This window comes from Ailuropoda melanoleuca, chromosome 11 (genome assembly GCF_002007445.2).
Source record: "Ailuropoda melanoleuca isolate Jingjing chromosome 11, ASM200744v2, whole genome shotgun sequence".
NCBI lineage: Eukaryota > Metazoa > Chordata > Mammalia > Carnivora > Ursidae > Ailuropoda > Ailuropoda melanoleuca.
In genome coordinates this window covers 422,331-435,870 of record NC_048228.1, presented here as the reverse complement: position 1 = coordinate 435,870, position 13,540 = coordinate 422,331, and the positions used below count along the sequence as shown (strand labels likewise).

Below are 13,540 nucleotides of genomic sequence, written 5' to 3'. Positions count from 1 at the left end.
ATAATGCCAAGGAGCCTTTACTTCATGCAAGCATTAATTCAATGTTGTTTAAATGTCAGGCTGAAAAATGTGGAGTTTGACAATTTCTATTAGAAAAAGTTAGGGTCAGGGGCGCCTGGGTGGCACAGCGGTTGAGCGTCTGCCTTCAGCTCAGGGCGTGATCCCGGCGTTATGGGATCGAGCCCCACGTCAGGCTCCTCAGCTATGAGCCTGCTTCTTCCTCTCCCACTCCCCCTGCTTGTGCTCCCTCTCTCGCTGGCTGTCTCTATCTCTGTCTAATAAATAAATAAAAAATCTTTAAAAAAAAAAAAAAGAAAAAGTTAGGGTCAGGGGCGCCTGGGTGGCTCAGTTGTTAAGCGTCTGCCTTTGGCTCAGGTCCTGATCCCAGGGTCCTGGGATCGAGCCCCTTGTCGGGCTCCCTGCTCAGCAGGAAGCCTGCTTCTCCCTCTCCCACTCCCCCTGCTTGTGTTCCCTCTCTCGCTGCCTCTCTCTCTGTCAAATAAAGAAATAAAATCTTTAAAAAAGAAAGAAGAAAGGAAGGAAGAAAGAAAGAAAGAAAAAGAAAAAGAGAAAGAAGGAAAAAGTTCAGGTCATATTTATTTATTTAAGATTTTATTTGTCAGAGAAAGAGAGCACAAGCAGGGAGAGTGGCAGTTAGAGGGAGAAGCAAGTTTACCGATGAACAGGGAGCCCAATGTGGGACTTGATCCCAGGACCCTGGGATCATGACCTGAGCCAAAGGCAGGTGTTTGACTGACTGAGCCGCCCAGGTGTCCCTCAGGTCATATTTTTAAGCAAGGTGAATCCTTGGACAAATTAGACTCGTTCTATAATTTTGATTTAAAACAACTACGTGGGTGTAAGATAATAGGAAGTTATAGCTTTGGGAAAAATTAGGTTATTTACTGATGATGCAAAGCTCACTTAAACTTTACTAAATTTCCTCGTCTGTTTTTGTGGGTCAGGTAACTGTTTTTTCTTGAACACACTCTCTCTCTCTCTTTTTAAGGAGCTTCCACACCCAGCATGGAGCCTGACATGGAGCTTGAACTCACGACCCTGAGATCATGACCTGAGCTGAAATCAAGAGTCAAACGCTTAACCGACTGAACCACATGTGCCCCAGGTAAGTTATTTTTCAAAAAAAACATATTTAAGGTCATGTAAATGCACACGTATATGTTTAACTATATTAAAAGAAGTGTTCTCTGTCATGAAAGATGCCTTCTTGTAAACCTCAGTGCTCCGAATTTGCATTTCATTTTGCCACTTACCTCACCTCCTGTGGTATGTTATCTCTGAAGACGTCATAATTATTTCCCCTTCCCTGTACACACACTTCTTGGCCATGTGATTTTGCTGCTCCTCCTATTGAAAACAGGGGTCTGATCAGGGTCCTGCCACTGAGTGTGGCGGAATGCTGCCAAGCCTAGGTGTTAGGGGCCTGGCAGCTTCCATCAGTGGAAGGAAGCCTGGGCTGGACTAGTGAGTACTGAGGTTGTGTGAAGAGAGGGGGCCCATGGACAGAGAGGGAGTGGGTTCTGTGCACAGAGAGGGGGCCAGTGGAGAGAGAAAGGGCCATGTGGATGGGGTGGTCATGTGGACAGAGAGAGAGGGCCCCGGGGAGAGAGGACCCACCTGATGGCCACTCTGAGACCCCAGGTGCCGGAGGGAAGCTGGCTGGGTCCTCCAGCCCCAGTTGAGCCACCCCATCCAGCACCACGTGGGACACAGACGAGCTGTCCTGCCAGAATTCCTGACCCACAGAATCATGAGCGGCAGAAGATCAGGGGCTGCACTGTGCTGTGTGGTGGGGGTTGGGACGCTGCAGCCACTGCTCCGCTCTATCTGCATAAATTACCTGGGATTCTCCTGCCTTCATTTAATCAGTTTGGACTCGTGGATGTTTACTTTATACTTGGATTATGAGCCAAAGCCCCTGTACCGGCTCTCTGTCCCTGGGGGCCGTCAGTTGGCCCCTGTGCTCTTTGGCACATCCCATAATTCTCCTTTGATTTGTTTAGTTTTTTAGGATTTCCTTACTTTTGGGCACCACAGATTCTCCTGCCTTATCTTGTATGTTTCTTCCCCGGTCCTAAAATTAGCCATTTCTCCATTTCTTCCTTTTGTTGGAAAACGGTCTTAGAAACTGGGATCTGGGTGCTGGTAATGCTTGATGCATCCCGGACTACAGAGCTAGAAAATGCACGTGCACGTACTGTCCCGTATGCCCAGCACGTCTGTGCTTCTGCTCGTGCACGTACTGTCCTGTGTGAGCGTGAACGGGCTGTGCTTCCGCTCGTGCGCGTGCTGACTTGTGTGCACATACTGTACCGTGTGCCCAGCACGACTTGCTTCTGCTCGTGCACCTCTGTGCTTCCGCTCGTGCGCGTACTGACCTGTGTGCACGTGATGTCCCATGTGCCCAGCATGTCTGTGCTTCTGCGCATTCACGGCTGTGCTTCTGCTCGTGGGCACTGGTGTTTACACCACACTGACCCAAGCTGATGCTGGTGTCTCCAGTTGTAACCCATGACCACACAGGTCATTCTAGCCGCCTCTCCTTGCTCAGCCCCACGTAGTGAGAAACCTGGCTGCCACCGTCTGCCACCCACTTGCTGAATGGATTCTGGTATATACATCAGAATCGATAAACCCTAACCCGCGGGGAACAGCTCTGTCAGCTAGCGAGCAGGGCTGTGCACACTTCCTTGGCCTCTAGTCTTGCAGACTCTTCTCATCGCCAGAGTGACTTGGGTCGGCACTCCCCCGCCTTCACTGAGGTCGTTTCATTTGAAACATACTTTGCTTGCTTTTGCCACATTCTGATGCTCCCAGCTTCCTAAAATAGCTTTTAAGACTTCGCATCCGTTGAGGTTCCGGTCGAGCTGTGCCATTCCTTGGATCTCAGTAGTCGCACGTGCCACTTACCCACGTGACTGTACCTAACAGAACAGCGTCCCCGCTCACCGCCCACCCGGTTAGTAGCTGTAAGCTAGTTTCAAGGTGGTTTGGTCTGCATCAAAGCCTACAGTTATAGCCGGATAAGTTTTAAAGATACGGAAATTCCCAAAGACAGGGACTACAGAAATAGTGATCACTACGTAAAAACATCTGGTTTTTTTTTTTTTCAAATTGTGCGTGGTTTGCATGGTAAAGTTACTGGGATATACATGTCGTGTATATGAAGTTGAATGTAAAGGAGCGAAAGCGGACAGCGTAGGGTTCTCATTTACAACATGGACACACTCAGAGAGAGGCAGACGGATGCTGTTAAACTGAGCAGGTGTATCTAGAGTAATAAAGAGAAGGAAACCAGTTGCTTCCTGTTTGGATCAGGAAGGGCATCTCTCTCGTCTAGACTCAGGCTCCTTGGGGCCTCCCTGTGGGTGTCGGGCTGACCCCCACCACGGCTCAAATCTGTTACCAAATGGTCTTCATATCATGGGGGCAAAGGCTCCTGGTAATCATTTCAAACTCTGTGCTCGTTTTAAATATCTTTACCCTGATTAAAACTACAGCTGAAACAACCACGCTCCTGCCAGTCCCCTCTTGTAACTCCGGTGTTGCCTTCCCAAAATTCAGGCCTCATGTCAGACATTGAAAAGCTGACAGCATGTCGTCAAGCTCACCTGCCTCTGGGCAACACAAGGGCCACCTCTCTCGGACAAAAGGAGGAATCGTATAAATAGGTAAGTGATTGTTAACATATTTTACTCACGTCATCACACAGTCTGAAGCCCATATGATGGGAAAGTCGAGTAAAAAGCGTTCAGCCTCCCTGAGCTGCTGATAGACAACAGTCATGCTATTGTTGCTGCTGTATTTGGGCGGCTTTGCCTGTCTCTCTTGCCGCGTGGGACTGGCGCAGTAACTGTCCACAGACCAGCTTTGTGCCTGTTTCGTGCTCTTGCCAGGCAGTCAGGACACCACGGGGCCGACCAAAAGTGCCTGGCAGTTTTTAGTGTCCTCCCAGCTCATTACGTGTTGTAATGCTCAGAGTCACTGTTGACCAAACCCTTGGAAAGCGTGCTGCGCCTCAAGAGAGATTCTGCCCTCTGACCTTTGCATGTTCTGTCCAGCTTGGCCAGCCGGTGCTGGTTTGTGCTTTCCTCATGCTTACCTGCTACAAACTGCAAATCAGAAATGAACCGTTCTGGAGAAAGCGCAAAAGGGTCTGTATATGAGGGGCTCTTTCAGGGACTCTGGATACTGTGGGAAACAGTGTCCTTGGACAAGCTGCCACGTGGCCACACCTGGACACCTGCCACACTGTCTCCAGGGACCACGTCAGAGCTCTGGGGCCCTTTCGCACCCGTTGCTTCCTCTTTGAATCAGGAAGAGCATCTCTCTCATGCAGACTTGGCCTCTTTGGGGCCTTCCTGTGGGGGCCGGGCTGATCCCCACCACGGCTCGAGCAGGTGGCCTGGGAACACAGTGAGCCTAGCCCAAGAGCCCCATGATGAAGCAGAGTAAGTGAGGGTACGGTGGGGGTGCTGGGCATGCAAAGTGGAGGGAACCCTCCAGGCTGCACGGGCCCGAGGCGCACTGCAGAGGGGGCAGGGGTGCTGGCTTCCCTGTTGAGAGCACTGCAGGAAGATTACTGTGGCCAGGTCAAGGTTTTGAGATGGCTGAGGGACAGTGTGTCGTGGGCATGACACCACCGACCCACCCAGCCCAGGCTGACACACAGGAGAACCCTTCCTCCTGGAGCATTCCTGCTGGGAGAGCTCAACCCCACGCTCACTGTAAAGCAGAGATGCTCAAAGGAATCATGTGCACGGGGCGTCTGCGGCTCAGTCGGTTAAGTGTCTGCCTTCAGCTCAGGTCATGATCCCAAGGTCTTGGGATGGAGCCCTGTGTCAGGCTCCCTGCTCAGTGGGGAGTCTGCTTCTCCCTCTGCCCCTCCTCCTGCTCGTACTCCTGCTCGCTCGCTCACTCTCTCAAATAAATAAATAAAATCTTAAAAAAAAAAAAAAAAGGAAAGGTTGGCTGGTCCATGACACAATGTCTCTATATTTCCATATTCTTGTCTGTATTGTTTTGTTTTGTTTTTGAGAGAAAGCGAGGGCACGAGTTGGGGGGAGCGGAGGGAGAGAGAATCTCAAGCAGACTCCCCAGTGAGCGCAGAGCCCTCTACCCTGAGATCACGATCTGAGCCGAAATCAAGAGTTGGCTGCTTTAACCTATTGAGGCACCCAGGTGCCCTGAAACGACCTCTCCACACCCAACTCGAGGCTCAAACTCACAAGCCCGAGATGGAGAGCCACTCACTCCGTCAGCTGAGCCAGCCGGTCGCCTGTCCTCTCTGTCTTCTCGCATCACAGTGTCTCGCTACCTCGACGATCTCTCAGCCCGTCCTGACAGGTCATCGACCTGTGGTCCTCCCCAGAAGGCGGCCAGAGCCCTCACAGTCAAGGGCTCTCTTGAGGGATGCACTCAGCTCTTCAGACCCGGGATGTGTGGAGCTCCTGCCTCGTGGCATGAGAGGCCACCGTGTGGCAAGCCATCGGGCCTCCAGAAGGGCCCCTGCATATGCAGCTGGCCCCTACAGAACTGGTCACGACAGGCAGAAACTCTGTCAGTGACGTTGGGGAGCTCGTGGTCTGAGATGCAGCCCTCCACGTGGCCTCCGCCTCAGTTGCTGACAGATCAATGCAATTCGTGAGGGACTTCGGTGGGCCTCGTAGCCCACCCCACAGCACCGGCCCCTTCTCCTTGTGAAATGTGTGCCTTCGGCTGGTGTGAGCCCTGGCCTGGCTCTGTTCTGGAGACAGTCATGTTCGTCTTCTATTGCTGTACCACCAACCGCCACAAATTGAGCAGCTTTAATGGAACACATTCACTATTACACGGCTTCCCTGGGTCAGACATGCGGATATGAGTTTTCTGGGCCCTCTGCTCAGGGCCTCCCAGGTGAAGTCGGTGTCTGCCAGGGCTGCGTCCGGATCTGAGGCACGGGCCCTCTCTGGGGGGCGGGCGGGATCCAGTTCCTTGTTTTCGTGGGACTGAGGTCCATTTTCTGCTTGGCTGTTGGCTGGGGGCCGCCCCATGGCCCCCTCCAAGGGCCCTTTCTCAGGGTGGCCGGCTGGAGACATTGACGGCAGGCAGCACAATGGAGACTGTCACAGTGACATCCCAGGACTTTGTCCTGTGGGTGCGGAAGGCTCTTCCAGCATTGTTTCAGCTCCTGCCCACACCAAAAGGGAGGACACGGTGCCCGGAGAGCTCTGTACGCCACCGGGCTCTGGAGGGCTGTTTTCCTCATGTGTTCATATAAGCCCTACCGCTCTGAGCCACCTCCCATTCCTGCAACCCCAGCCCACATCCTCCCCATGTAGGACCCTCCAAGCCCCTATCTCGCTCACTCAGCATGAGAGCCAGACTGTGGCCCCCACGGACCTCCCTATGCACCCACCCCTGCTCCCTCATCTGGGAGGCAGCTTCCCAGGCACCGGCCTGGACATTTACCTGTGGCTGTCATTCCCTCGGAGGCCGTTCCCATCAGTCCTGTGGAGGGAGACCCTGCCCTGTTTTCATCTCTTGACAACATTTCTCCCAGAGATTAAAACAATCTTATCTGTCCCTGAGCTGGCCTGCCATCCGCCTCCCTCTGTCAGCTTCCAGGTCCCTGGCACACAGTAGGTGCTCAGCAAATATTTGTTGAGTGACAGAACAGTGGGCGTGAGCACGTGTCTCTGTGTCTGATTGTGTCTGGTGGCGTCTCTGAGCGCCTGTGGTTTCTCCTCCCAGTGAGCCTGGCTGCCTGGAATGTCCGAGTCCCCAGGAGTAGGAGCCAGAACCTGATTCTTAGTGGGGCTGGTTGGCTGACCCCTGCCTTGTGCAGCCACGCCTCCTAGAAGAGGGGACGTAGAAACAGGGCTCTGGTCTGGCTGGGGGGGCGTTGGCCAGAGCTCAGGGTGGGACCATGTCGTGATGTCAGTGGCTTTGTCCTGGTGTGTTCTCTTCTCGAGGAATGGAAGCGAGACTCGGAAATGAGCAACCCACAGGCACTTGGAGAGGAGCAGAAGGTCTCAGGCCTTGGCCAGGGGAGGGGCAGGTGGCCTGCTGGACCTGCATTCTCATCTGTGGCTATTAACTGCCACGAGTGGGGGTGGGGCAGCAGCCCTTTGCTGCTGATTTTGGTTCTGCTGGCCTCAGGCAGAGAGGGGAAGGGAAGAGGGGGTTGTAGCCCTCCACTGCCTCTGTCCATTCTTGCCCAGTGGCGCATGGGGGGTCAACTTCCCCCCAGTAGTGGCCCCCTCAAACTTGACGCCTTTGGGCCAAGCTAAGGGCTCAGTTTCCACCGAGAAGGCCCCACAGGGACCGAGGCCAGGGAACCTGCTGGGACAGGGAGGGCGCCCACAGGCTCCTGGCTCAGGGCTAGGAGCTGACCCTGGTCCCCTTCCAGACAGAGGGGCGGGCGCTGGGCCATTTCTGCCTCCGTCCAGCACTGCCTGGACATCTGCCCTCCATGGGGGAGAGACAGCTAGGCAGACGGAGGCGGGAACACAGGATAGAGATGGAGAGACATGGGCGGGGCGCAGAGAAGGGAGGTCACCAGCTAATATAAACCAGTTAAAAAAACAGGAGGAGAGGCCAGGCCTCAAGGCCAGCCAGGCGGGGCTTGTTTTTCCAGAATGAAAGGTCCAGGGAGGGGCTGGGACAGGGACAAGCTCTGATTCCAGTTTGGAAAAGGGGCTCCAATGCCCGGGGGTGGGGGGGGCTGAGTCTTGCTGAGGAAATGGGTCCATTGGGGGGGCTCCCCGCATCCTCATGGCCCGTCCTCATTCCCTCTGCTGCAGCCCTGACAGTTTCCCCACCTTGCCTGAAGCTGGAGAGTCCAGCTGGACTGGGGTCTTTGCTTATCTGAGGAACTGGGGACCAGGACAGGCTTCCAGGGTGAGATCCCTGCCCAGCAGAGACTGGGGCCTGTGACCGTAATTCTATTCAAATGGGTAGTCTAAAACATGCACTTGGGTTTTGGTGGTGGTTTGCATTTCTTTCTTTCTTTTTCTTTTTGAGGTTTGTTTAACTAGAAAGAGTGGGTTTGGTACACAGTGTGTGATCTGTTATTTTGCATTTATTTATGTGACTTTGTAAGTTTTCCCAGAGCTTCAAATTTGTGCCTTCCACGGGGGAAGCTCCCATACCCGCCTTCCCCCCTCTACTATGGGCGGGGAGCGTCTTAGCCAGGGTTTGGTTTCAGGGACACCAGGCTCTGCCCTTGATGGTGGGCAGATGGAGGTCCAGGCCAGAGGGGAGGAGCTGGTCAAACGCTGCCCCTCAGTGCTGGGGTCCCCACCCTCATGCCCTGGCAGGCCCCCCTGGGTGGTGAAAATGACTGGTGGGCAGCTGGGCCCATCAGGGAGCCCCTTGCCCCCCCCCCAGAACTGGGGTGACTATTTTCCTTTCACAAATGAAGACACACAGCCTCCAGAGGAGGCTGAGGGGAAGAGGGGTAGGTCCGGCACCCTGGGCTTCTTGGGGGTCTTTTTGCTAGGGGGGTTGCCTCAGCTCCACAGCAAGCACAGGAGGGAGGACCCTGCCCACGCTGTCCACATGGGGGAACACCCCGGGCCAGGTTCCCCCGACGGAGGTAGACGTGAGGTGATGTGCACCCCGGAGCCCCAGCCCTGCAGCAGCCCCAAAGGGCCTTATGTGTCCCAGCTGCCCCCACAGCATCCGGGACCATGCCCTCAGCCCTCCTGCCCCTTCAAAGGCTGGGCTACCGCCCCCCCCCGCCCCCGCTCCAGGACCTGGGCCAGAGGATGGGCAGGGTCTCTGCTCTGATTTCCCCTCAATTCCTCTGACACAGTGCCTGTGTTCCTACCCCTCCCCACCAGGCCAGCCAAGGATTCGGGGAGGACTAGGGGCCAGGAGGAGCCAGAGGGGGCGGTCTGCAGACCGTCGACCCCGCCCAGGGCTCCGTGATGTCATGGTGGGTGCTAAGGAGGGGGAGGGGGCTGGGCTGTTTTTCTGGAGAGTTGGAGCAGAAGTGAGACAAAGCGAGGCAGGCGGGCCAGGCGGGCGCCATGGAGCTGCGGTCCCAAGTTGTGGTCTGGGAACTTGTACTTCTTCAGAGTGAGTGCAGGGTGGGTGGGGGTCTGGAGTGGGACCACAAGCGGGTCTTCTGGGCAAAGCTGCCTGTCTGAGCTTGAGTGCAGAGGAGTGGGACGCTCCCGCTGCCGGGAAGGGGCTGGGTCGGGGGGGGGGTGCCTCAAGGTGGCAGCTCACCAGGATAAGGGGCCCCTAGGACCCAGGAGGGTGTGAGGTTTTATATTAGATCTCCACCAGAACTTCCTCTCACATGGATTTGGGAGCCAGAGGGCCAAGAAGGGCAGGGAGGCTGAGGTGGCGGGTGCCTCTCACTGGGGTCCCTCCCCCACCCCACTCTTCCAGGAAGCCCCTCAGGTCTGCACTTCTTCCAGTGGTCAGAAGACGAGTAGGTTGGAGGATACAAGGGGCCTGGGAACAGTGGGGCTAATAGGGTCTGTTCCAGTCCCCCCTGGCTCCCTGGCCCCCTGAGCCCGCCTCCTGGGCTGGCCTGCTGACCCGGCACATTCCTCCTGGTCCCGGGCGCTCAGCCCATCTCTGGAGCAGGAACTTGCCTGTGGGTGCAGACGGTCCAGCCTGCTAGTGCTTCAGACTTCTGCCCTTCAGGAAGACCCCGGGGGCTCCAGCCCTGAGAACTGGGTGCGGGGCGGGACGTCCAGCTGTCTGAGGACTCTTGAGGGCTGCTGTGGCGCGGCCCTTGGCAGGTGCATGTACCTCGTTGGATACGAATGTGCAGGAGCCCCCCAAACCAGCTTTGAGCATCACGCTTTGGCACTCTGGTGGCCTTGCTGCAGTGATGGTGACAGTGGGCACCATTCCTGAGGGTGGCCCTTGGTGACAAGTACACATTCCAGAGCTGGCTCCACCATTCACCCCCAAAAGGGGAAGAGCTGTCCCACAGTCTAGGCGGTGGCAGTGAGGATTAGGTGGGGGCCGTGGGAGACCTGCCTGGGCCATGTGGGGCTAAAGGAGCGCCCTCCCCCATCTTGTCTGCCTGGCTTGACTTTATCCCCACCTTTTAAGAGGGTGTCACTAATGGGGCGCCTGGGTGGCTCAGTTAGGTAAGCATCTGCCTTTGGCTCAGGTCACAATCTCAGGGTCCCGGGGATAGAGCCCTTGCCTGGGGCTCCCTGCTCAGGGAGGAGCCTGCTTCTCCCTCTGCCTGCCGCCCCCCCTTTGCACTCGCACACATGCTCTCTCTCAAATAAGTAAATAAATAAATAAAACCTATATCTATAAAAAAAAAAAGAGGGTGTCATTAACACCCACCTCAGCAAGGACTATAATGGGACCCAGGCAGCCAAGTTGGGGGCCCGGGGCTGGGTGGACGACCTGGATGCCGAGGCTCAGGTCATCCCCTCTCCAGTGCGACTCTCTCCTTCTTCTAGGCTCCGCTGTCCTTCTGTCCTCAGGTTAGTGACCAGCCTCCCTGGGAAACCACAACAGTCCCCCTCCTGTCTTGCCAGACCCACCCTGCACCTTCCCCTCGGGTCCCATCCCTCCCCCAGTGACTCCCCCTCCCCCCCAGTGCCCTCAGGGCCCGTGCCTGCCGCCAGCTCCGTGGTGTCCGAGTCCACCGTGAGCTGGGCGGCGGGCACCCTGGCCGTGCTGCGCTGCCAGAGCCCGAGAATGGTGTGGACCCAGGACCGGCTGCACGACCGCCAACGCGTGGTCCACTGGGACCTCAGCGGCCGCCCAGGCGGCGGCCCGACCCGCAGACTCGTAGACATGTACTCAGCGGGCGAGCAACGCGTGTACGAGCCGCGCGACCGCGGCCGCCTCCTGCTGCCCCTCTCCGCCTTCCACGACGGCAACTTCTCGCTGCTCATCCGCGGTAAGGGCCTGGGCACCGCGGCGGGGATGCGGGGGCCGTGTGGCGCGCGGGCCGGCTGCGCACTTCACCGCTGGGCTTTCTGCCGGGTCGTAGCGGTGGAGGATGCCGACGCGGGGCTGTACACCTGTAACCTGCACCACCATTACTGCCACCTGTACGAGACCCTGGCCGTCCGCCTCGAAGTCACGGACAACCGTGAGTGTGCCCCCCCCGCCGCCCCCGGGACGTGTCCCTGCGGGCTCCCTCCCCGCCCTCCGGCGCTGACCCACCTGCACCCCCAGCCCGCGAGGCCGGCGCGCACTGGGACGGCGAGAAGGAGGTGCTGGTGGTGGAGCGCGGCACGCCCGCGCTGCTCACCTGCGTGAACCGGGCGCACGTGTGGACCGACCGGCACCTGGAGGAGGCGCAGCAGGTCGTGCACTGGGACCGACAGCCGCCCGGGGTGCCGCACGACCGCGCCGACCGCCTGCTGGACCTGTACGCGTCGGGCGAGCGCCGAGCCTACGGGCCGCCCTTCCTGCGCGACCGCGTGGAGGTGGGGGCGGACGCCTTTGCGCGCGGCGACTTCTCACTGCGCATCGACCCGCTGGAGCCAGCCGACGAGGGCACGTACTCCTGCCACCTGCACCATCACTACTGCGGCCTCCACGAGCGCCGCATCTTCCACCTGAGAGTCACCGAGCCCGTCGCTGAGCCGCCCCCGCGGGACTCGCCGGGCAACGGTTCCAGCCACAGCGGCGCCCCTGGCTCAGGTGCCGCGTGGCCCCTCCCTGCCCCCCACAGGGACCTGGGTGTTGGCCGGGGGGGAGGCCATCCATCCCTTCCCGAGCCCCGTCAGCCCCAAGCAGGGGCGGTCCGAATGGGGGGGGGGGCGCTCCCTGACGCCGCCCCTTCACGGCCGGTGCAGATCCCACCCTGGCGCGCGGCCGCAGCGTCATCAACGTCATAGTCCCCGAGGGCCGGGCCCACTTCTTCCAGCAGCTGGGCTACGTCCTGGCCACCCTCTTGCTCTTCATCCTGCTGCTCATCACCGTCGTCCTGGCCACCCGTCAGCGCCGCCGCGGAGGTGAGCTGGGGCTGCAGCCGCAGGGCCGAGGCCCGAGCTGGGAAGCCTCCCTGACCAGAGGCCGGCGTGGGGGGCGGTGGCCTGAGCGGAGGGTAAGCAGGGATGGGAGGGTTCCTCAGGGCCGAGGGGGCTGGGGAGCGGGTGAGACTGCCCCCAACCTGAGTCTTCCTCCCCAGGCTATGAATACGCGGACAAGAAGTCGGGGAAGTCAAAGGGGTGAGTGCCGCCTCCAGGCTCTCCTGGGGAGCAGACCTCCCCACCCCGCTCTGCTCTAACTGCCCACCACCCTCCCGCCTCCAGGAAGGATGTGAACATGGCAGAGTTTGCTGTGGCCACAGGAGACCAGGCACTTTACAGGAGTGAGGACATTCAGCTAGGTGAGGGAGGGCCCCAGAACCAAGGTCCAGACTGTGGCTGCCAGGCCTGACCTAGGGGAGGCACATCTCGGGGGGTGGGGGGGCCTCACCCTGCTCTTTCCTTGCACCAGATTACAAAAACAACATCCTGAAGGAGAGGGCTGAGCTGGGCCACAGCCCACTGCCCGTCAAGAACATTGACTTGGACAGAGGTGAGTGACTAGGAAGGCTGGGCCCGTACCTCACCCCATCCACACTCACCAGCCAGCCCCAGGGGCAGGAGTCCCTGGGCAGTCTTGCTAGACGTCTGCCTTGTGTTTACCCCTGTGACAGAGGGCCAGAGGGCAGACACCCACCTGTTCCCTTGGCTTCCAGAGTTCAGAAAGGAGTACTGCAAATAAGGTGACCCTGGGCTCCTGGCTGGGCCAGCAGCCCTGCCAACTCCTGTCTGTCCGTCTTGGAGGATGACCTCCTGACCCTCATGTGGCTCACCTGACCCCCTTCCAGCGGCTGGTCCCGCTGTCCTGGAACTTGGCCTGGACTGGCACCGAGCAAGGCTGCCTCCAGACCCCTCTCCCCGGAGTCATCCTCATCCTCACAAGCACAGCGGGCTCTTTGGGACTCTGCAGGTGCCCCTTCACCAGCCCTCAGCAGGTGCCTGCTGGCTCCCACACTCACTGGTGGTCCTGCCCCCCCCACCACCACAACGCAGGCACAGCCCAGACCCCGCTGATGTTTACCAATCAACCCTTCAGGCTCTCCTGGCCCCTGCCACTGTGGGCTGGGGCTCAGTGGAGGGTCTTGGAGCTTGGGTCAGCCTCAGGGCTAGCACCCTGGCCCCCCTTCTTCACCCCCTTCTATGGCTGGGACCTGAGGATTGTACGTTCCAGGCCCCAGGCTAATTCCCCTCTGCTCTGTGTTGGGCTACCTGGGGCTGCCCTGGGGCTTCTCTGCCTTCCACCCTATTCCAGCTTTGTTTCCAGCAAGTGCCTTGACAGTCACTGGGCTCCAGGTGACTTTTGACTCTGACCCCGCTCCCGCAGCCCTTCCTCGGGCTGGAGTCTGGGGCTGGGACCTCATTTGGCTTCTGTTTTGGCTGAGGACAAGGGAGCGGTAAAGATGGTTCTAGAGTGGCTTGTGCTGCCACCCCCAACACCCCACATTTGCTCCTCCCGGGAAACTGCCACCATCACAATAAAGACCACGTGATTTTTAGACTTGGCCCCA

General features: G+C 58.1%; 1 protein-coding gene across 3 annotated transcripts; it reads left to right on the top strand.

Annotated features, from left to right (window-relative positions):
• Nucleotides 1-1,083: 1,083 nt before the first annotated feature.
• Nucleotides 1,084-13,540, top strand: MXRA8 (matrix remodeling associated 8). 3 transcript variants are annotated; one of them, XM_034671027.1, is made up of 11 exons: nucleotides 1,084-1,126; nucleotides 3,586-3,692; nucleotides 10,446-10,469; nucleotides 10,586-10,891; nucleotides 10,985-11,086; nucleotides 11,173-11,643; nucleotides 11,799-11,957; nucleotides 12,134-12,173; nucleotides 12,258-12,334; nucleotides 12,445-12,525; nucleotides 12,647-13,540. In XM_034671027.1, the coding sequence occupies exons 4-11, from the start codon at nucleotides 10,687-10,689 to the stop codon at nucleotides 12,712-12,714; spliced, it is 1,203 nt and encodes a 400-aa protein (XP_034526918.1). In that variant the 5' UTR covers nucleotides 1,084-1,126; nucleotides 3,586-3,692; nucleotides 10,446-10,469; nucleotides 10,586-10,686; the 3' UTR covers nucleotides 12,715-13,540. The 3 variants fall into 3 exon arrangements, with proteins under 3 accessions (XP_034526918.1, XP_034526916.1, XP_034526917.1); XM_034671025.1 differs by lacking the exons at nucleotides 1,084-1,126; nucleotides 3,586-3,692 and adding an exon at nucleotides 8,943-9,084; XM_034671026.1 differs by lacking the exons at nucleotides 1,084-1,126; nucleotides 3,586-3,692 and adding an exon at nucleotides 8,944-9,084 and having other exon boundaries at nucleotides 12,689-13,540.